The 22,996-nt window shown below is 41.7% G+C and overlaps 1 protein-coding gene across 1 annotated transcript; it reads right to left on the bottom strand.

Annotated features, from left to right (window-relative positions):
• Positions 1-19,308: 19,308 nt before the first annotated feature.
• Positions 19,309-22,502, bottom strand: LOC102404761 (melanoma-associated antigen 10). The gene is made up of 3 exons (XM_025276641.3): positions 22,399-22,502; positions 21,270-21,356; positions 19,309-20,976 (listed from the first exon to the last, which is right to left on the bottom strand). The coding sequence occupies exon 3, from the start codon at positions 20,911-20,913 to the stop codon at positions 19,792-19,794; it is 1,122 nt and encodes a 373-aa protein (XP_025132426.3). The 5' UTR covers positions 20,914-20,976; positions 21,270-21,356; positions 22,399-22,502; the 3' UTR covers positions 19,309-19,791.
• Positions 22,503-22,996: the final 494 nt, after the last annotated feature.

Below are 22,996 nucleotides of genomic sequence, written 5' to 3'. Positions count from 1 at the left end.
AGGTGATCTAGGTGGTGGCTACATCAGCAAAAGATGCGAAAGCATCTAGAATTGGAGTGAAAAATCCTTCTGTCAGGAGATCTTTGGTCTAGAATATACGAGATGAATCCTTGTTGATATCTTTGTCTCTCTGTACTCCTGCCACTTGACCATCAGTGTAGATTGATTTAGGGAAACCACACAATTGAGTGGTTAGAATAAAGATCCACTTTTGGGCTAAAGGAACAGAATGGGGTTCCCTGGGTAATAGAAAATATGATGAAGATTGCCAGGAGAAGTAAATGTGTGAAAGGGATACCATCAACTTGTGTATCAAATACTGGGCTCAGTCTGAGATGCTTATGCAGGAATATTACAAAAAGCAAAATACCAAAACTTGGAGAAGTGTAATCATGGTAAACCACTACACAGGTCTTAGTCATGGTTGTGGGTGGTCACAAAAGCTGTGAATACCAAAATCACTGCATGTACATATGGAATATTCACTGAAATACATCCTAAGTCATAAAACAAACAACAAATTATGACAAATACAAATGATTCTGAGTACATTCTCAGTCAGAAAAAAACAAGCCCCAGAGCTGACTGTGGGTCAGATCATGAGTTCCTTAATGCAAAATTCAGACTTAAATTGAAGAATGTAGGGAAAACCATTAGGCCGTTCAGGTATCAGATCAGATCAGTCGCTCAGTCGTGTCTGACTCTTTGCGACCCCATAAATCGCAGCACACCAGGCCTCCCTGTCCATCACCAACTCCCGGAGTTCACTGAGACTCACGTTCATCGAGTCAGCGATGCCATCCAGCCATCTCATCCTCTGTCGTCCCCTTCTCCTCCTGCCCCCAATCCCTCCCAGCATCAGAGTCTTTTCCAGTGAGTCAATTCTTCGCATGAGGTGGCCAAAGTACTGGAGTTTCAGCTTTAGCATTATTCCTTCCAAAGAAATCCCAGGGCTGATCTCCTTCAGAATGGACTGGTTGGATCTCCTTGCAGTACAAGGGACTCTCAAGAGTCTTCTCCAACACCACAGTTCAAAAGCTCCCTTATGATTATACAGTGGAAATAACAAATAGATTCAAGGGATTAGATCTGTTAGCCTGAAGAACTATGGATGGGGGTTCATAACATACAGGAGTTGGTGACCAAAATCATCCCCAAGAAAAAGAAATACAAAAAGGCAAAACAGTTGTTTTAGGAAGCCTTACAAATAGCTAAGAAAAGAAGAGAAGTGAAAAGCAAAGGAGAAAGGAAAAGATAAACTCAGCTGAATGTAGAATTCCAGAGAATACCAAGGAGAGATAAGAAAGCCTTCCTCAGTGATCAATGCAAAGAAATAGAGGAAAACAGTAGATTAGGAAAGGCTAGAGGTCTCTTCAAGAATATTAGAGATACCAAGGGAAAATTTAATGCAAACATGGGCACAATAAAGGACAGAAATGGCAAGGACCTTACAGAAGCAGAAGATATTAAGAGGTGGCAAGAATATACAGAAGAACTATACAAAAAAGATCTTAATGACCCAGATAACCATGATGGTTTGATCACTCACCTAGAGCCAGACATCCTGGAGTGTGAAGTCACATGGGCTTAGGAAGCATTACTATGAACAAAGCTAGTGGAGGTGATGGAATTCCAGTTGAGCTATTTCAAATCCTGAAAGATGATGCTGTGAAAGTGCTTCATTCAATATGCCAGCACATTTGGAAAACTCAGCAGTGGACACAGGACTGGAAAAAGTCAGTTTTCATTCCAAGCTGAAGGAAGAGCAATGCCAAAGAATGTTCAAGCTACCACACAATTGTGTTCATTTCACATGATTGCAAGGTCATGCTCAAAATCCTCCAAGCTAGGCTTCAACAGTACATGAACTGAGAACTTACAAATGTACAAGCTGGATTTAAAAAAGGCAGAGGAACCAGAGATCAAATTGCCAACATCCACTGGATCATAGAAAAAGCAAGGGAATTAAAAAAAAAATTTACTTCTGCTTTACTGACTACACTAAAGCTTTTGACTGTGTAGATCACAACTAACTATGGAAAATTCTTAAAGAGATGGGAATTCCAGACTATGTTACCTGCCTCCTGTGAAACCTGTATGCATGTCAAGAAGCAATAGTTAGGACTGGTCATGGAACAACAGACTGGTGCTAAACTGGGATAGGAGTACATCAAGGCTGTATATTATCACCCTGCTTATTTAATTTATATGCAGAATACATCATGAGAAATACCAGGCTGGATGAATCACTAGCTCAAGATTGCTGGGAGAAATATCAATAACCTCAGATATGCAGAGGACACCACCCTGACAGCGGACAGTGAAGAGGAACTAAAGAGCCTCTTGAAGGTGAAAGAAGAGAATGAAAAAGCTGGCTTAAAACTCAACATTCAAAGTACAAAGATCCAGTCCCACCACTTCATGGCAAATAGATGGGGAAAGAATGGAAACAGTGATGGACTTTATTTTCTTGGGCTCTAAGAGTTCCAAAGAATGCAGAGTTCCAGGTGACTGCAGCCATGAAATTAAAAGATGCTTACTCCTTGGAAGAAGAGCAATGACAAACCTAGACAGCCTATTAAAAAGCAGAGACATTAGCTGCCTACAAAGGTCAATCTAGTGAAAGCTATGATTTTTCCAGTAGTCATATAGGGATGTGAGAGCTGACAATAAAAAAGGCTGAGTGCCGAAGAACTGATGCCTTTGAACTGTGGTGCTGGAGAAGACTCTTGAGAGTCCCTTGGACAACAAGGAGATCAAAGAAGTCAATCCTAAAGTAAATCAGCCCTGAATATTCATTGGAAGGTCTGATGCTGAACCTACAATACTTTGACCACCTGATTTGAAGAGCCAACTCATTGGAAAACACCCTAAAGCTGAGAAAGATTGAGGGCAAAAGGAGAAGGGGGTGATAGAAGATGAGGTGGTTCGATGGCATCACCGACTCAATGGACATGAGTTTGAACAAACTCAGTCAATGGTGAAGGACAGGGAAGCCTGGCTTGCTGCAGTTCTTAGGGTTGCAAAGACTCACACTACTGAGCAACTGAACAAAAACAGATGACAACTGGAGATCACTCCCAAATATTTTAAAAGATTTAACACTATTTCTAATAAAATCTCTTCAAGAAAATCAAAGCGGAAGGAACATTTCCCAATTCATCTTATGAGGTTGAATGAGTGAAATTGTTCATCACTCAGTTGTGTCTGACTCTTTTCAACCACATAGTCTGTAGCCCACCAAGCTCCTCTGTTCATGGAATTCTCCAGGCAAGGTACTGGAGTGGGTAACCATTCCTTTCTCCAGGGAATCTTCCCCACCCAGGGATCGAATTCAAGTGTCCTGCACTGCAGGCAGATTCTTTATTGTCTGAGCCACCAGGGAAGCCCTTTAGCATTACCTTTAATATGAAAACTGTGTGACAACAGTACAAGAAAACTATCGGTCGATAAACTTCATGAACATAAGATGCAATGATCTGCAATAAAATATTAGCAAACAGAACCCAGAAATATATAAAAAGGATAATACATGGCCAAGCTGTGTTTGAGGAACAGAAGGCCAGTTCAATATTTCACAATCAATGAATGTAAAATACCAGTATAACAGACTAATTTTATGATCACATCAATTGAAGGAGAAAAAGCATTTGCCAGACTACAGCTTGGTTTGTGAGCAAAGCAAGAAACGAATAGGAACTTAACCTGATAAAGTATATATACAAAAACTACAGCTAATGTCAAGGTTTACAGTGAAAGATTGAATGCCTTCTAAGAGCAAGAAATAGGCAAGGAAGTCCACTCTCCCCACCTTTATTGAAGACTTAATGGAATTCTTACAAGTGGAATGAAGGAAGAAAATAAATAACAAGCAAACAGATAGGAAGGGGTCACATAGCACTATCCCTATTCTCAGAGGCATAATTGTCTTACAATAAAATCCCAAGGAAACTAAAAAAACTCTTAGTCCTAATAAATGAGTTGATCAAGTTTTCAGGATACAAAATCAATACACAAAACCCATCATTTTCCATAGGGTGGTTTAGTTGCTAAGTTGTGTCCGACTTGTGTGACCCCATGGACTGTAGCCCGCCAGGCTCCTTTGTCCATGAGATTTCCAAGGCAAGAATACTGGAGTGGGTTGCCATTTCCTTCTCCATATAATTACAAAATATGAAAACAAAAATATTTTAAAAATACCATTTCAATAGCTCCCTCAAAAGACTTAAATATAAATCAAATGTAGTGTATATACAACCTGTAGTTTAAAAACAGTAAAATTCTGATAAAAGAAACCAAATAACACTTAAATAAATACATACTTTGTTCATGGACTTCAAAACTCAACATAGTAAAGAACTCGATTTTTACCAAATTGAAACATAGATTCAGAATAATACTAGTCAGAATCACAGCAGTAATTCTTGCTTACATAGACAAAATGATTCAAAAAAAAATTATGTAAGGGCAAAGGAACTAGACTAGCTAAAGCAATTTTGGAAAAGGAGAATAATTTTGGAAAAATCACACTCAAGTCACTCTAGCTGATTTAAAATTTTCCTATAAGGCTATAGTAATAGTGCAATTTAAATTTGGCTAAGAAAGAGACACATAGATCAAGGGAACTGAATAGAGAGTCCAGAATAAGCCAATATAAATATGACCCATGGAGACTTTATAAAGGATTGTGTGTATGTGCATTCACTCAGTTGTGTTTGACTCTTTGCTGTCCCAAGGACTAAAGCCTGCCAGGCTCCTCTACCCATGGAATTTTCCAGGCAAGAATCCTGGAGTATCATTTCCAGTATTTTCTAGGCAAGAATACTGTTTGCTATTTCCTTTTCCAGGGATCTTTCTGATCCAGGGATCGAACCTGCATCTCTTGTGTCTCCTTCATTGGCAGGTGGATTTTTGACCACTAGCATCACCTAGGAAGCCCTTATAAAGGATTAAAGCAATTTAATTGAGAAATTTGTGCTTTTTAATAAATTGTTTTGGAACAGTTAGACAATCTTATGTTAAAAATGAATATAAAAACTTCATAATTTATATAAATACATAATAAATCTAATGGGTAAATGAAAAATATAAACCTTAAAAGATAAAACAAAGGAGAAAATCTTCATGACCTGAGGTTAGGCAAAGGGGTCTTAAGCATGACACCTGAAGCATGATTCATAAAATTTTAAAAAAGATAAATTTGATTTCCTCAAAATTTAAAATTTTCACTCTGAGAAACACAGAATAAAAAGTCAAGCTGGAAAGATCATATTTGCAAATTAGATACCCAATAAAGGACTTATAGCCAGAAAATATAAACAGCCTTCAAAACTCAAATATTAGAAAATAAACAACTCAGTTAAGGAAATAGGCAAGTGATGCCAGTAGACACATCAGTGAAGTGGAAATATGAATGGAAAATAAACAATGAAAAGTTATTCTGTATCATCAGCCATAAGAGAAATGAAAATTAAAGCCATCATGAGATATCATAACACATATTTGAGAAAGACTAAAAATGTTTTTAAAATGACACTATGAAGTGCTATCAAGGATGAAGAACAACTTGAACTCTCACACATAAGTGAGGAATATAAAATAACACAGCTCTGTGGAAAATGATTTGGCAATTTTTTATAAAGACATACTTATTATATAACTCAGCAAAGCCACTCCTGTGAGAAATAAAAACTTATGTTCATACAAAAACCTACATATGAACATTTATAGGAGTTCCATCCATATTTGCCAAAATCTAGAAAAAACCCAAGTGTCTTTTCATGGCTGAATAGATAAACAAACTGTGGTGCATCCAACCAATGGACTACCATTGAGCAAGAAAAAGAAATGAGCTATTGATACACAGAACTTGAATGAAACTCAAAGGGATTTTCCTGAGTGAAAGTGCCTCAAAAAGTTACTTACTCTATTCTTCCATTTATATGACATTCGAGAAAAGACAAAAGTACAGTGATGGAGAACAGTTGCGTGGTTGTCAAAGTTAGATGTGCGAAGAGGGTAAGAGTATAAAAGAACAGCATAAGAGGGGTGTGTGTGTGTGTGTGAGGACAGTATGGTACTATTCTGAATCCTAATGGTAGTTGTGGTTACATGAATCTATAGAGGAACTTTAACAGACATTGAAATAAAAAGATAATTTTAATGTTCAGTAATTTTAAAATATTAAAGTAAGAAATTAAAAACATGGAGTGACTACATTGATATCAGAATAAATTGATTTCATTAGAAGAAAATTTATCATAAATAAACTGGAACGTTAGTCATATAAGAACTCATCAAGAAGACATGACAATCCTAAATATGTATGCACCTAAAAGCAGCATTGCATTTGTATGGAAATACAAAAACCTCGAATAGCCAAAGCAATCTTGAGAAAGAAGAATGGAACTAGAGGAATCAACCTGCCTGACTTCAGGCTCTACTACAAAGCCACAGTCATCAAGACAGTGTGGTACTAGCACAAAGACAGAAATATAGATCAATGGAACAAAATAGAAAGCCCAGAGATAAATCCATGCACCTATGGACACCTTATCTTTGACAAAGGAGGCAAGAATATACAATGGAGAAAAGACAATCTCTTTAATAAGTGGTGCAGGGAAAACTGGTCAACCACTTGTAAAAGAATGAAACTAGAGCACTTTTTAACACCATACACAAAAGTAAACTCAACATGGATTAAAGATCAAAACGTAAGACCAGAAATTATAAAACTCCTAGAGGAAACATAGGCAAAACACTCTCTGACATAAATCACAGCAGGATCCTCTATAACCTAGCTCCCAGAGTAATGGAAATAAAAGCAAAAATAAACAAATGGGACCTAATTAAACTTAAAAGCTTTTGCACAATGAAGGAAACTATAAGCAAGGTGAAAAGACAGCCTTCAGAATGGGAGAAAATAATAGCAAATGAAGCAACTGACAAAGAATTAATCTCAAAAATATACAAGCAACTCCTGCAGCTCAACTCCAGAAAAATAAAGGACCCAATGAAAAATGGGCCAAAGAACTAAACAGACATTTTTCCAAAGAAGACACAGAGATGGCTAACAAACACATGAAAAGATGCTCAACATCACTCATTATCAGAGAAATGCAAATCAAAACCACAATGAGGAACCATTTCACGCCAGTCAGAATGGCTGCGATCCAAAAGTCTACAAGTAATAAATGCTGGAGAGGGTGTGGAGAAAAGGGAACCCTCTTACACTGTTGGTGGGAATGCAAACTGGTACAGCCACTATGGAGAACACTGTGGAGATTCCTTAAAAAACTGGAAATAGAACTGCCTTATGACCCAGCAATCCCACTGCTGGGCATGCACACTGAGGAAACCAGAATTGAAAGAGACATGTGTACCCCAGTGTTCATCACAGCACTGTTTATAATAGCCAGGACATGGAAGCAACCTAGATGTCTATCAGCAGACGAATGGATAAGAAAGCTGTGGTACATATATACAATGGAGTATTACTCAGCCATTAAAAACAATACATTTGAATCAGTTCTAATGAGGTGGATGAAATTGGAGCCTATTATACAGAGTGAAGTAAGCCAGAAAGAAAAACACCAACACAGTATACTAACACATATATATGGAATTTAGAAAGATGGTAATGACAACCCTGTATGCGAGACAGCAAAAGAGACACAGATGTATAGAACAGTCTTTTGGACTCTGTGGGAGAAGGCAAGGGTGGGATGATTTGAGAGAATGGCATTGAAACATGTATATTATCATATGTGAGACAGATTGCCAGTCCAGGTTTGATGCTTGAGACAGGGTGCTCAGGGCTGGTGCACTGGGATGACCCAGAGGGATGGGATGGGGAGGAAGGTGGGAGGGGCGTTCAGGACGGGGAACATACGTACACCCGTGGTGGATTCATGTCAGTGTATGGCAAAACCACTACAATATTGTAAAGTAATTAGCTTCCAATTAAAATAAATAAATTAAAAAAAGTAAAAGCAGTACTGCAAAATACATAAAAACTGATAGAACTAAAAGTACAGATAGTCAAATCTACAATTGTACTAATGTTTGCAGACCATGACACTCATCTCTGAGTAAATGTTAAGAAAAGATGGACAGAAAATATGCAAGGACAGAAAACATTGAAGGACTCAGATAACACTATCAACCAACTTCATCTAATTGGCATTTGGAGACTACTTCACACAACAGAAAAATAAATATTATTTTCAAGTACATGTGGAATATTCATCAAGACAGACCATAAAACAACCTTTAACAAATGTAAAAGAATTTACATTGTGCAAAGCATATTCTCTCCTCATAATGGAATTACAGAATACAAGATATCTGCAAATTCACCAAGTAGTTAGAGATTAAGCACATTTTGTCTAACTCATGTTTCACAATAAATTCTTGAGGGAAATTAGAAAATAGTTTGAAGTGAATTAATGTAAAAATGCAACATATTAGAGTTTGTGGGACTCAGGTATTGCAGTATATAGAGAGAAATTTATGTCATTAAATGCGTAAGATTACAAAGCAAGACACAGCACAACTCAATAATCTAAGTTTCCACTGTAAGAAACTGAAAAGTAAGTTGAACCCTAGGTGGAAACTATATGTGTGTTAGTCTCTCAGTTGTGTCCCACTTTTTGTGACCCCATGGACTGCAGCCTGCCAGGCTTCTCTGTCCATGGCATTCTCCAGGCAAGAATACAGGAGTGCCATTTCCTTTTCCAGGGAATCTTCCCGACCCAGGGATTGAACCCAGGTCTCCTGCATTGCAGGCAGTTTCTTTACCATCTAATCCACTAGGGAAGCTCCCTTGAATGTAGTAGTAATGTGTAATGTTTAAAAATTTGGTATGGGGAGGGAGGAGGGAGGAGGGTTCAGGATGGGGAGCACATGTATACCTGTGGCGGATTCATTTTGATATTTGGCAAAACTAATACAATTATGTAAAGTTTAAAAATAAAATAAAATTAAAAAAATTAAAAAAATAAAAATTTGGAATAACCAGTAAATCATGTAGATCTACATAAAACGTATGTAAAGGGACAAAATGATATTATACAAAAATAAGGACCAGTTGGGTTCCCGGGTGGCACTAGTGGTAAAGAACTTGCCTGCAATGAAGGAGACATAAGGCGCACAGGTTCAGTCTCTGGGTCGGGAAGATCCTCTGGAGGAGGAAATGGCAATCCACTCCAGTATTCTTGTCTGGAGAATTCCATGGACAGGGGAGCCTGGTGGGCTACCGTCCATGGGGTCACAAAGAATTGGACACAACTTAAGCAACATAGCATGCACAAGAAACAGTTACCGTTTTGCTAGGGGAAAATTCTGGTTATATGTAAAACAAAACTGGTTTGAAAAAGCACTGATAAAGGTATTTGTATTTATTACTTCTCTTTTATTCCTTTTTGGAGAATATGAACCTATATTTTTAAAAGGGGAAATAAAAAAAAAACTATAAGACTGTGTTGTTGTTTAGTCACTCAGTCATGTCTTTGTGACCTCATGGACTGCAGCCCACCAGGCTTCTCTGTCCATGGGATTTCCCAGGCAAAAATAATATAGTGGGTTGCCCTTTCCTTCTCCAAGGGATCTTCCCATCCCAAGGATCAAACCTGGGTCTCCTGCATTGGCAGGCAGATTCTTTACCACTGAGCCACCAGGGAAGCCCAATCATAACGTTATTCCATTGCAAATAAAGTACGTGCCCAGTTTTTTGCAACTAAAAATTTATAGAAACATCTTTGGAACAAAATAATTTGGTAAAAAATAGGGATTGATGAGTTGCAAAAAAAAGCAAAGAATAAATTAAAAAGTGGTAAGAAAATTTCTGAGGCACAAGAATATTAAATCATCTCAATATGAGAGAAACCATTCATGGCTTAACTAGTACAGTGTGTGAATTAAAACATTAAAATGGAGAAATTGTCAATGCACAAAAGAAATATGAAAGATATAGCTAAGAATTAAGCATGTATTATCTACTGCAGAGAAGTTTTAACAAAATTAAAAATTACAGTTCTTTTTACATAGTGTTCAGTTTTTGAAAGATAAGCATGTATTAACTTAAAGCTATGAATGTGTGTGCGTGTGTGTGTGTGTGTGTGTGTTAGTCACTCAGTCGTCTCTGACTCTGTGACCCCACGGACTGTAGCCTGCCAGGCTTCTCTGTCCGTGGAATTCTCCAGGCAAGAATACTGGAGTGGATTGCCATTCCCTTTTCCAATGTGTTGAATTAAAGAAATATGGGTCATTGTTATGAAAATATTGCTTCATTCTTAGGACAATCAGTGTTTTTAAAAGTACATTTTTACTGATGATTCAGAATTAATGACATTAAAGGCTGAAAACATTTTAAATAACAATGTATTTATTATGAGGTTTACGAGAGACATATAAACAAGTTTTGACAAGGGACATATAAACAACACTTATAGTAGTGAAATTAGTCATGATAATTCCACCTGCCAATATTGCCTACATCCAATCCTTCCTATAAATATTGGATCCAATATCATGTCATTGGGAATCTGCATGCGTGCATGCATGCTCAGTTGCATCCAACTCTTGGTGACCCCATGGACTGCAGCCCACCTGGCTCCTCTGTCCTTGGAATTTCCCAAACAAGAATACTGGAGTGGATTGGCATGCCCTCCTCCAGGAGATCTTCCAGGCCCAGGAATGGAAACTGCATCTCTGCCGTCTCCTGCATTGGCAGCTGGGTTCTTTACCACTAGTGTCACCTGGGAAGCTTGCACTGGGCATGTGACTTAGACATAAATATCTTTGTTTTTGCTCATGCTCAGTCATGTCTCATTCTTTGTGACCCCTTTTGACTGTACCCCAGTAGGCTCCTCTGTTCATGAAATTTTTCAGGCAAGAATATTGGAATGGGTTGCTATTCACTTCTCCAGAAGGTTCCCAATCCAGTGATTGACTCAGGAATATAAATATTTAATTTCCACTTTTAAAAACATTATTAGTTTTTCTGAAAGATGGTTTTAAAGATAAGAAAGATTCTTAACTCTGAAGGATTGTATTTGAAATTGAGAGAATTTGGATGACTACACATAGCCTACTAATTGTATTTTTTTGTTTCTTTACAGTTACATAATCAGTCATCATGCCAGAGGCTGAAAAGATTCCAGCAAGAAGTTAATCAATATTACAAACAAAACATCTAGATAATGAGTGTTTATTTTGGGTAGCCTAAATCATATTTTTAAGATATTTAAAGTATTTTGTTATTATAATGGTAATTATTTTTAATTAAACTTTTTATTTCATATTAGAGTACAGCTGATTAACAATTTTGTGATAGTTTCAGATGGACAGCCAAGGGACTCAGCCATACATACAAATGTGTGTGCTTAGTCACTCAGTTGTGTCCAGCTCTTTGTGATCGATCCAGTGGACTGCAGCCCACCAGGCTCCTCCATCCATGGGATTTTTCAGGCAAGAATACTGGAGTGGGTTGCCATTTCCTTCTCCAGGGTTTCTTCCTGACCCAGAGATCAAACACACATCTCCTATGCCTCCTGCATTGCAGGCAGATTCTTCACCTGCAGAGCCATCAGGGAAGCCTCACATATACACGTATCCTTTGGTAATTCTTATGTGTCTTAGAAGAGTTAGAAACATTGAAAGCACAAATGAGACAATTTAAAAATCAGTTATATTTCTGCAAGCAAGAGAAAAATATTGTTGCTATTTTGCTCTATATACTTTTGGGTTTTTGTACGAATGTCTATATTAACATATATATGTGTCCCACAGTCTTTCAACCTGGTTTTAATTTGAATAAGTCAAAATATGGGGACACTGTCATATGTAGATAATTTTGGTTTTACATTTGAATTATAGGACTTCTCATTCTGGCCATGATGTAGTAACAGGGACCAAACATACACACCTACCTCAAACAACTATAAAAACAGACAACACACATGAAACAATGGGTTTCAGCTTATTAGACATCAGGCAAAGAAGAACAGAGTTCTCTAAGAGATGAGAAATAAATGAGGTGAGTCCTAAGATTGCTCAAACTTACGGCCTAGAGAAAGATTGTAGGCCACAGTGTATAATGGAGGAGGCTGGGCATCTTCTTGAGTTGGGGAGATGGAACTGAGGGTCTAAGGGGTGCTTGGTGGCAAGAACTTGCAGAACAAAATCTCAGAGGGGAGAGCGCTCCACAGACAGCAATCTCCAGAGATCATGCAGGTCTGGGAGTTATTCTGGTTCCCATTAATCAGAGTAGAAAATCACATAGTTCATGGGCTTCAGTTAAAATATAGAGAGTGGTTTTGCCTGAGAAGAGAGGAATTATTAGCCATAATCTAACCACTGCTTTTAACTCACTTAACAGAGTTTAAAAGCATGACTCAAAAATACCAGTGACTTGTTTTCAAGTAACTTAATTGTGTCCCTTCAAAAAGCTTAATAATATTTATTTATAGAAACACAAAAATACCCAGCATTTAACAAAGTACAATTCACAATTTCTGACATCCAATCAAGATTGTTAGCCATTCAAAGAAGCAGGAAAGTAGGATCATAAATGAGGAGAAAAATAAATTAAAACTGACCTAGAAATGAGACAGATGATAGTAGTCAAGGACATTAAAACAGCACTATATATAACTGTGTTCCATACTTGCAAAAGAGGAAAGGTTAAACATGCTAAGAAGGGACATGAAAGACATAAAAAAGAGCCAAAATAAACTTTGAGATATTTAGGCCACAATGCCTGAATTGAAAAGATACACTGGTTTTGACTAATGGCAGATTTGACATGTATGAAGAAAAGATCAATGAACTTGAGGATATAGCAATAAAACTTTCTAGAAAAAACACACACTGAGAAAATAATACTGAAAACAATAAATAGAATATTGGCAAGTTGTGAGACAACTTCAAGTGACCTACGTACATATATTTGGAAACCCCAAAGGGAAGGAAGAAGAGAGGATAGAAAAAAGCATTTGAATGAGAAATATCCAAATTGAATAAGAACTATAAGGTGGATGGGATGAATTAGGAGGTTGGGATTGACATATATACACTATTCTTTGGAGGCTCAGTCAGTAAAGAACCCGCCTGCCAATGCAGGAGACGCAGGTTTGATACCTGGGTCAGGAAGATCCCCTGGAGGAGGAAATGGCAACTCACTCCAGTATTCTTGCCTGGAAAATCCCATGGCCAGAGGAGCCTAGTGGGCTACAGTCCATGGGATCGCAAAAGAGTTGGACATGACTCAGTGACTAAACCACCACCACCATGTATAAAATAGACAACTAATGAAAACCTACTGTCTAGCACAGGGAGCTCTACTCAGTGCTCTGTGGTGATCTAAATGGGAAGGAAATCCAAAAAAGAGGTGATATATGTATATGTATAGCTGATACATTTTGCTGTACAGTAGAAACTAATACAATGTTGTAAAGCAATTCTACTCCAATAAAAATTAATTGATGAAAATAAATAAAACTATAAACCCACAGATTCAAAAACCATAAAGAATGCTAAGAAATATGAAATTAAAAAAAAAAAAAACTATTCCAAGGCCCACAATATTCAAATTACCAAAAATCAGTGATGAAGAGAAAATCTTAAAAGCACCCGAGGCCAGGGGGAAAGGTGCTGTACTACAAGGGAACAAAGATAAAGATAAGAGTGAGAATCTTGTCAAAAACAATGAAAGCGAGAGATGAGTGGAGCCCTATCTTTAAAGTCCTGAAAAATTAAACTGTCAACCTAGGATTCTACAGTCAGTGAAATATATATTGCAAAAATAAAGGTTAAATGAAGATTTTTTCTGAAATACAAAACCTTAAAGAATTAATAACCAAGAGACATGCACTAAAATAAATATTAAAGAATGCTTTAAAGAAATGCTAAATTTCTCCAGGCTGACAGAAAATGATGCCAGATAGAAATCTGAATCTACACAAATGAATGAAGAGCACTCGAATTGGAGCTCTATGTGTGAACATGAGGATTTCCTTATTTGTGTCAATGTCTTTAAGAGATAATTGACTATATAAAGTAAAGATAATAACAATGTATGGCGGAGTTTATAGCATATGTAGGAGTAAATGTATGCCAAGATTAGGCAAAAGGCTGACAGGGGAGAAATGGAAGAATACTGTTGGGGTTTTGTATTTGACTCTTTTGAGATCCAGTGGGTATGCTGATTGTTTTCTTTTTTGTACCACAGGTCCTAGCACACTGACCAGATGAGCCCATATACACCAGGCACTTAAATTGCCCTCATTACTTAAATGTGAACATGATGAGACTGGAGGGTCTGCTGTGAACTCCGGACTCATATTTTTCTTCTCTTCTTACTGAATAAGAAACTCTTTCAGAAACCACTTCCCAGGGCTTCACTGTTCCAATTCCACCCTTCTGGCAGCTACACACTCCCTCCCCTGGCTCATGAGTACTCCTGGCCTGTTTCAGCTGTCTGCCCCTAGTCACCATCCCCGCTCATTCAGATGGCCCTGACCTCAAAGGAGGGTTGCTCTATACCCAGGGGAAAAGGCCCCAGCCTCCAGCCGGGATCATGACCACTCCCAGCCCAGCCCTGAAACACTGGCAAGGGTGCCCTGGACCCGTGTGTGTAGTGGACCCGTGCCCTGGACCCGTGTGCCGTGTGGCAAGGGTGCACTGGACCCGTGTGTAGTCAAGAGATGAAGCGCCCCTGAATGAGGCACAGATCCAGGTGTACTCTTCCTGACAGAGGTGGGGGACTCTAAGGGCAGGGTGGGCTGTCTGGCATGCCGCTGGTCCAGCCATCCAATAGACCTGACTATTCAGACCACCCAACAACCTCCAGCTGGGGAGGAGAGTCTAGAGATTTTCCCAGCCTATTCACATTCTTTGATCTGTACCCTTTCCTCTCCCCAGTTTCTCTCCTTTGGGGTCCTGTGCCCCCTACACTGAACTCTGGATTCAGAGTCCTGACTGTCAGCCTGCCTGGGGCTCTCTGGACTTGGCTTTGCTCTTGTCTCTCTCGTGTACTCTGGCAACAACTGTCCCCAGGATGTTCTCAATGACCCTAACAGGCTGGGGGCGCCCCCTCTGGTCTCCTTACCTAGCTCCTGACTGAATCCTTGCTCCTCACTGAGAAGAGGACCAGGAGGCTCTCCATGTTGGCATTTCATTAAAATCATGCTCATAGGAATCCTGTCACTTTGGACATCACTGCATCAGTCCAGTTTTACATGGATGAGGAATTAAATAAATGCTTTGTTTAACCTAATTAGAAAATGTGTGTGTGCTCAGTCGTGTCCAACTCTTTGTGACCTCATGGACTGTAGCCCACCAGGCTCCTCTGTCCATGGGATTTTCCAGGCAAGAATACTGGAGTGGGGTGCCATTTCCTACTCCAAATTAGAAAATTGGGGAGACCCAAATTAAAACAACATTGAGACAATATTTTATCCATAATTTTGACCAAAGTTTAAAAGAATGATAAAATATTTTTGAGAGTGAATGATATTCACATACAATAGTTTTTGAGACTATGAATGGTACAGCATTTTAGAATAAAATTCCAGCAATATTTATGAAAATGTAAAATATTTATACCCTTTCCACTTTAACCAAAAAATCACATTAATATGTTAGATATGGTTACCTCTGGATAAGGGGCTGAAATTTGGAGGAAGTTAATAATGGGGCAATTATCTATTTTTACAAGTTTTTTGCAATAAGAGTAAGCACACTATCTGCACTAATAATAACTTTGTAATTAAAGTATTTAAATACACTTACCTATGTATTTGTCAGTTGAAGTAACTGCAAGTTGATGTAACAAACAAAAACTGTAATTTAAATGGCTTAACATAAGAAAAGTTTATTTTTGTTCATATAAATTCTGATGCATTGGGCAGGAGACCTCTGCTCTCAAGTGACCCAAGGATCCACAATACTTCGAGACTATAGTTCCACCATCTCAACGGGGAGATGCCAGGTTTGCTGTCAAATGAAATAGAAAGCATGGAAATGCCATGCTGGCTCTCAAATGTCTGGATGTGATGACGCTTCTACTCATATTTCAGGGACAATGGGTAGTGATATGATCATTCCTAACTACAAGTGGATTGTACTTGCAGTAATACGACTACAATGTAGTACTTCATTTACTACAATACAGTAATATATTGTGAAGGAAAGGAAGACAAAATATGGATAAGACCATGTGGTCTCTCTCATACACTGTTACATAGTAGATGCTGAACAATAAGCAATTATTATAATTTGCTATGACAACAACCTTCACTTCTTGGAGAATTTCCTTTTTTATTGAAGTATAGTTGATTTACCATGTTGTGTTAGGTTTTGGTATATGGTGAACTGATTCAAATATCTATCTATCTATATATATATTTCATATTCTTTTCCTTTATGGTTTTATTATAGGATTTTTTTTAATTGGGCTATAGTTGCTTTACAATGTTGTGTTAGTTTCTGCTGTACAACAAACTAAATCAGCTGTATGTATACATATATCCCTTCCCTCTTGGATCTCTCTCTCACTGCCCTCCCTACAATCACACCCATCTAGGTCACCACAGAGCATCGAGCTGGTTTCAAAAACTCTTAACTGCAGGGTTTTATCCAAAGAACTGGTAGATTATATGCCAAGTTAGACTCTACACATAAACTCATTTAGAAAGCAGAGAGTTTGTTGAAGATACCTGTGGAGGGGGGGAGAGGTAATGACCAATGTCTAACATCACTATCCAATGAAACACAAGAGCACTATAAGTGGGCAGTGGGTTGAGACACTCTGGGGACTTCTGCAGGGAGTTGAAATGCTTTATGTCAGAGGGAGGACAAGAGATTTAGGCTGTTCCATTTGGAGTGGGCACAGATTTCAGAAGAGGCAGCAGTTATGAGCTGGTAAGCTGGTCAGGTTCCAGAGTTGGACTAGAGGGTACATAGGGGAAGACCAGGGGATGGGTATTGTTATGTGGGAAGGTGCTGGGACTAGCCAGACTCCTGGCAGCTCAGCTCTCAGGGGACCCTGACAGGCAGGAGGACTCTATGTTAATAATGCCCACAAACAATACCTAAACCCTGTCTGCTTCACTTTGTCGCCTTCCTTCTTTAAGCCTGCTTTCAGTGTCTTGGGCATGGGGTCCTCCTTTTGGTCACCTTAGAGACTTTATGGAGTATTGAGAAAAGAAATGATTTAGAGTCAGAAGGTTGGTATCAGGCTGGGGTTGAGTAGGAAAGGCATAGGTTCCCAATGAATTTAGACTAGAGATCTAGTCCCTGCCCTGTCACTTATTAACCATGTAACCATGGTAGATTACCAAGCCCTATGGCCTCAGGTTTTTCATCTGTGAAGCAAGTGGGCTTGATGAGACCTGTCTTGTTGGGGCGGCTGAGATGTAGGTAATGTATGCAATGTAAAGCACCTTGCACAGTGCCTGGCTCAGTCTTTAATGATTAACAGTTACAGTAACTGTCTGTTATCCACAGTTTTTCTTTCTGCATTTTCAGCTACCTAAGATCAACCAGGGTCTTAAAATATTAAATAGACAATTCCAGAAATATACAATTCATTAAGTTTTAAATCACACCATCCCACTCTGTCCTGCCCTGAACATGAATCATCCTTTTGTTCAGCATATCCACACTATATATGCTACCTACCCATTAGTATAGGAAAAAATGTAACATTGTAGTGTCAGCACTCTCCATGGTATCAGATACCTAGAGGAGGTCTTGGAACATAATCACTGGCAGATAACAGGTACTTCTGTGTTTCTATCATTAATTTGACCCCAGGCTCTTCTACCCTGTATTCTAGAAGTTGTTGTTGTTATCCAGTATATCTTAGAGAAATCTCAATAGGACACGTAATACCATAATCACTCAACCATACTGCTGGCTTTGTAAATAGGGGATAGTAGTGTTAGTCGCTCAGTTGTGTCCGACTCTTTGTAATCTGACAGACTGTAGCCTGCCAGGCTCCCCTGTCCATGGGATTCTCCAGGCAAGAATACTGGAGTGGACTGCCATTCCCTTCTCCAGAGGATCTTCCTGACCCAGGGATTGAACCCGGGTCTCCTGCGTTGCAGGCAGTTTCTTTACCATTTGAGCTACAGGGGCTTTGTAAATAAAAATCAGTAAATTTTCTTCTTAGAGGGTATATTATTAAATTTAGGTGGAGGGGAGTCTTCCCCAGCTGGATGCAACTCAAAGCTGCTAGAATTTGAGCCAAAGACCAATTTAGTCCCTTCGTCCCAGCTGCATTTTCATCCGAACCACTATTTTCATTAATTCCTCCCCACCCAAAGCTATATATTGCTCAGAATTCGCTAAATTACATTAAAGGTAATCTAATTAAAATGTCTTCTAATAATGTCACCTCTGGCTTTCCTAGGTCAGTGAAATGGGTGCCTGGACAGCAACTTCCCAGCATCATTCAAAAGATATTCATCCTTATTTCTCAGGAAACCCTTGCAGACGATACTTATAAAACACCTAGGTCTTGTGTTCAGCTGAACTGGGACAAGAGTACAGGACAACTTCTTTACTTGCCCCAGGAAGTGATTTCTCTATGGTTTATCCACGATCCAAAAGGAAAACTGCCAAGAGCAGTTTTGTTATCCAGGTTTTTCTCTCATTCCTAAGACACACGGAGAAGGCAATGGCACCCCACTCCAGTACTCTTGCCTGGAAAATCCCATGGACAGAGGCGCCTGGTAGGCTGCAGTCCATGGGGTTGCTAAGAGTAAGACACGACTGAGTGACTTCACTTTCACCTTTCACTTTCATGCATTGGGGAAGGAAATGGAAACCCACTCCAGTGTTCTTGCCCGGAGAATCCCAGGGACGGGGGAGCCTGGTAGGCTGCCGTCTATGGGGTCGCACAGAGTTGGACACGACTGAAGCGACTTAGCAGCAGCAGCAGCAAGACACACCATCTGCAGGTCTGAGGGCTGCCAACACCCAGGTTCATTTCCATCACCTCCCATAGAAGAAACCCCAGCTTCCCAAAGCCCCAAACCGCCCTGGCTCAGGCATTGACACTCGAGGGCTCCTCCTGGAACCCCACCGCCCTGCCCTATGTTTCCTTGTTCAGTGGGACTAGGGGATGTCTCTTCACCTTTCTTGGGTGACTGCGGCTCCTAGACCATCACTCTAGGTGTGGGGGTGCCCTGCTTCTCCCACTGTCCCCACTGCTAACACAGGGCCTTCGGCAGAGCAGAGGATCCGTGAAGGTTTTTGGAATAAATGAACCAGTGAGCAGAGATTTCATTTATTACTATTTTATTTCTTATACATCCTTGAATAAGCTAAGAAAATCCAAGTACATATCTTAATATTACAGAATAGACTAAAAGTGAGAATTAAAAAGTAAACCACTTAATTTTTTTCTCTATTTTACTAAGTTCTTTTACATTTTCAAGGAAATTCTTATTCTAATGCCATCTTATCTTATTACAGAGTACAAATAAAATGAAAGGTTTCCAGATTTGTCTTAAAATAGCAAAATCCTTCTAAACTGAAAAAAAAAAAAAGCTAAATGTGCCAATGTCATGCATAAACCTAGATTTTGAGAATAACAGACTTTCTAGTTGAGTAACAACATTTTAAAATGCCAAAAAATAAAAGAAGATCAAATTCTAAGTCACCCCAGTGGAAGAGAAACACAAAGATGCTATTTACTACGATTCCCTTGCCCCCAGTCTATCCCTCTACTAGTTAGATCATTGACTGCCCTCTTAAAACCCAGTGAAGAATCTGCCTTGGGCTTCACTCAGGGCAGAAGCTACTAGATGGGGCACTAGAACTTTCACTGGCCACGGCACTAGTATCATCCGTGGTGGCAATTCCAGATTGGGCTCTCTCTTCCTGCTGTCTCAAAGCCTCCTCATACCACAGAGGGAAGGCTCTAGGGTCACTTCCACTGATATGAGCCAAAAACTCCAGGAGAGTCATCTTGCAGATCTCCGTGTGGGCCCGGGGACCCCACAGAAACTCATAGCGGGCAGGATCACTGTTGGGCACCTGTCGGTACTCGAAGTACTGCTCCTGCACCAACACTCTGGTAATAAGCTCCCTGGGCTCCCCATAGATAAAGTGCTCTGTCCCATCATATACCCCCATCACATTCAGCACTTCCCACACCTTCTCCTCAGAGACACAACCACCCTCCATAAAGATCATGCTCAGGATAACTATCAGAATACCATTCTTGGGCATGGTCTCCCCATCGCTCATCAGCCCATCGCAGGTGAGGCCCAGGGTAGTGACCAGGGCATAGGAGTCGTCGCTGGGGTCCACTTCCTTCACATCCACGCCAAACGCCAGCTGCAGGCACTCCGAGGCTTCTCTGAAGATCTCAGGGAAGTAATCCTGGTAATCTTTGATGACGACATTCAGCATTTCCGCCTTTGTGGTCAGCTCCTTAGTGCGATACTTGAGGAGCAGAAACTCTACCATATCAGCCACCCTTTCATCAATCACATTTCTGGGCAGGGACTCAGCATTTGGCAGAGCCTGAGAGGTGCTCGGACTCTCCTCGTTTTGGCTGCTGGGGCCATCCCCGGATTCACTCATTGGAGAGGCAACAGCAGTGGGAGAGAGAGAGGAACTTGGAGGGCTCTGTGAAGGACCCTGGGAAGGATCCTGGGAAGGACCCTGGGAAGGATCCTGGGAAGGACCCTGGGAAGGACCCGGGGGCCCAGGAATAACATTAAGCTCCTCCTCTGGGGAGCTCGAGATCAGAGGATAGGAAGAGGAAGAGGAGGAGGAGGGAAATGAGGAGGAGCAGGTGGAGGATGAGGACGTATCCTCTTCCACAACTGCAAGAACGCTTTGGACCTCACTGCCTTCCTCAGGCATGCAGCGCCGTCGCTTTGGAGCATGAGACATGATGACTGGTTTCCGGCAACAGACAGGAGTGTGGGCAGAGGTGACAGATGGGGGACAACGGGCCTGGGGGAGAGAGAGGATGAGAGCGGCTTCAGCTGAGAAACGAACCCTGGGTGGTATGACACAGGCCACTTACAGGTCTCCTCTCGAGGGGTGCTCTTGGACGGAACAGGGGCACTCCTCCTGGGCGGCCTGTTTGCTGGCTACCCAAAGAAGGAAGGGCAGGGGCTCCCCAGGATGCGGTCAGCCCATCCCGAGGTTCTGGGGTTCACACGGTGGGGGGATTTGAGCCTTGTGGGTTCCCCTCTGTTCTGGGATAGGGGGCCTCTGGTGCACACTCAGGGCACCCTCCTCACCTTGACTCCTGGTTCTGCCTGGACCTCCTCTGCTCTCTGACCTCAGGACACCGGCCTCAGACCTCCACTTCCTGGTTCCTGGAGCTCCTGTGACAGAAATGGAGGGGACATCTCGGGGGTAGACTGTGGCACAGCCCTGGGCCTTCTGTGATGGTTTGAAGGTTGGACTCTGTGAGGTCTACCCAATTGTGCATTGGGAGGTCCCATCGGGGTTCCCTTGTAGTGCCCACTTTTCCTCTAGCATGGCCTGGACCTTCCCCTTTGGGGGCCTGCAGGGAAACTCAGAACAAGACCCGAGTCTGAACAGAAAGCGCTGAGAGCACCCACATGTGGCCGCACCTGCCCAGGGATTCCCGCAGGTCCTAGGCTGGGGAGATGCTCGTTCCAACTCCTCCTCACCTCCCACCTGCCCTCCCAGCGCTGACCACAGGGGAGGGAGTCTGCTCAGTCCTCCCTCGGGGTCCGGGGAGTCCACCCTCAGCGGACCTGAAGCCTCCGCCCTCTGCCCAAACACGTCACCTCCCGAGGCCCTAAGCCAGGGGTCAAGAAAATGCTCACCCTGGCTCACCCCGTTCCAGGGCCTCCATGAGCCCCCACAAGGGCCAGGATCCCTGCCTCCCTATTGCGGTATAACCACCTCAGTCATTCCTCACATGGAACCTAGACTCCAGGCAGGACTGGGGATTGTCCCGTCTGCCATTTTGAGACCCGGCAGCTTTCACAAGGTCTCCCGTCTCTGAGACCCGGATGTCAGGAAATGCTGCATGTGGCCGTCCTGCCTGGGGACTACAGGGGTCCAGCTCCCCTTAGTCCTCCCTCAGTGGTCTACCCCCCCTAGGGTCCTCCCAGGGCTGACAGCAGGGGCGGGAATCTGGGGTCCTTACCTTGACTTCTGGTAGGACCTGGATTCTGTCCTCTCCCTACCTGAGGCCCGGCTCCTCACACCAAGTCCCCAGTCTCTCTGAGACCCGCATGTCAGGAAGTCAGACAGGCCTAATGCGCTCTTCTCACCCCAGGGGCTCCCAGCGCCGACAAACAGGGGTGGGGATCTGTGGGCTTCCAACAGTCCTCCCTCAGGGTCCCCTCAGTCCTCCCTCAGGATCCCCTCAGTCCTCCCTCAGGACCTTACCTTGTCTCCAGGCAGCACCCGGGATTCTCTCCTCGACCCAACTGAAGCCCTGTCTTTTATACCAGTTCCCCAGTCTCTCCGAGCCCCGGATGTCAGGAACTCCGCCCCCTGTGTCAGGTCCCCAGTCTGAGACTGGATGTCAGGAAGCCCGCCCCCTGTGCCAGGTCCCCAGTCTGAGACTGGCTGTCAGGAAGCCCGCCCCCTCCAGGTCCTCAGTCTGAGACCCGGATGTCAGGAAGTTAGACCATGTCTGTGGGCTCATCCTACTTCTGGGCTGCCCAGGGCCGACAACAGGAATGGGCTTCTCTCAGGTCTCCACTGTCTGGGGTCCAGGGTCCCCTCAGTCCTCCTTCGGGGGCTTCAGCTTGACTCTCAGCAGAACCTAAAATCCTCCCCCCTGCCCATCTGAGGCCCCGGTCTCTCTGAGACTCAGATGTGAAAGTCAGGACTTGCTGCCAAGGTGCCTATCCCCCCACATAGGCCTCCCAGGGCCAGGAATTTGGGGGGTCCCCTCTGTTTGGGGTCCAGAGTCCCCTCAGTCCTTGCTTAGGGTCCTCATCTTGACTCCCAGCAGGACATGGGATTCTCTTCTCTGCCC

This window comes from Bubalus bubalis, chromosome X, assembly GCF_019923935.1.
Source record: "Bubalus bubalis isolate 160015118507 breed Murrah chromosome X, NDDB_SH_1, whole genome shotgun sequence".
Classification (NCBI taxonomy): domain Eukaryota; kingdom Metazoa; phylum Chordata; class Mammalia; order Artiodactyla; family Bovidae; genus Bubalus; species Bubalus bubalis.
Note: the sequence above shows the minus strand (reverse complement) of the source record. Positions and strands in the feature narration are given on the sequence as shown.

What these genes read in the sequence shown, in the direction of transcription:
- LOC102404761 (XM_025276641.3), bottom strand. Translation starts at nt 20,913, where the DNA reads ATGTCTCATGCTCCAAAGCGACGGCGCTGCATGCCTGAGGAAGGCAGT.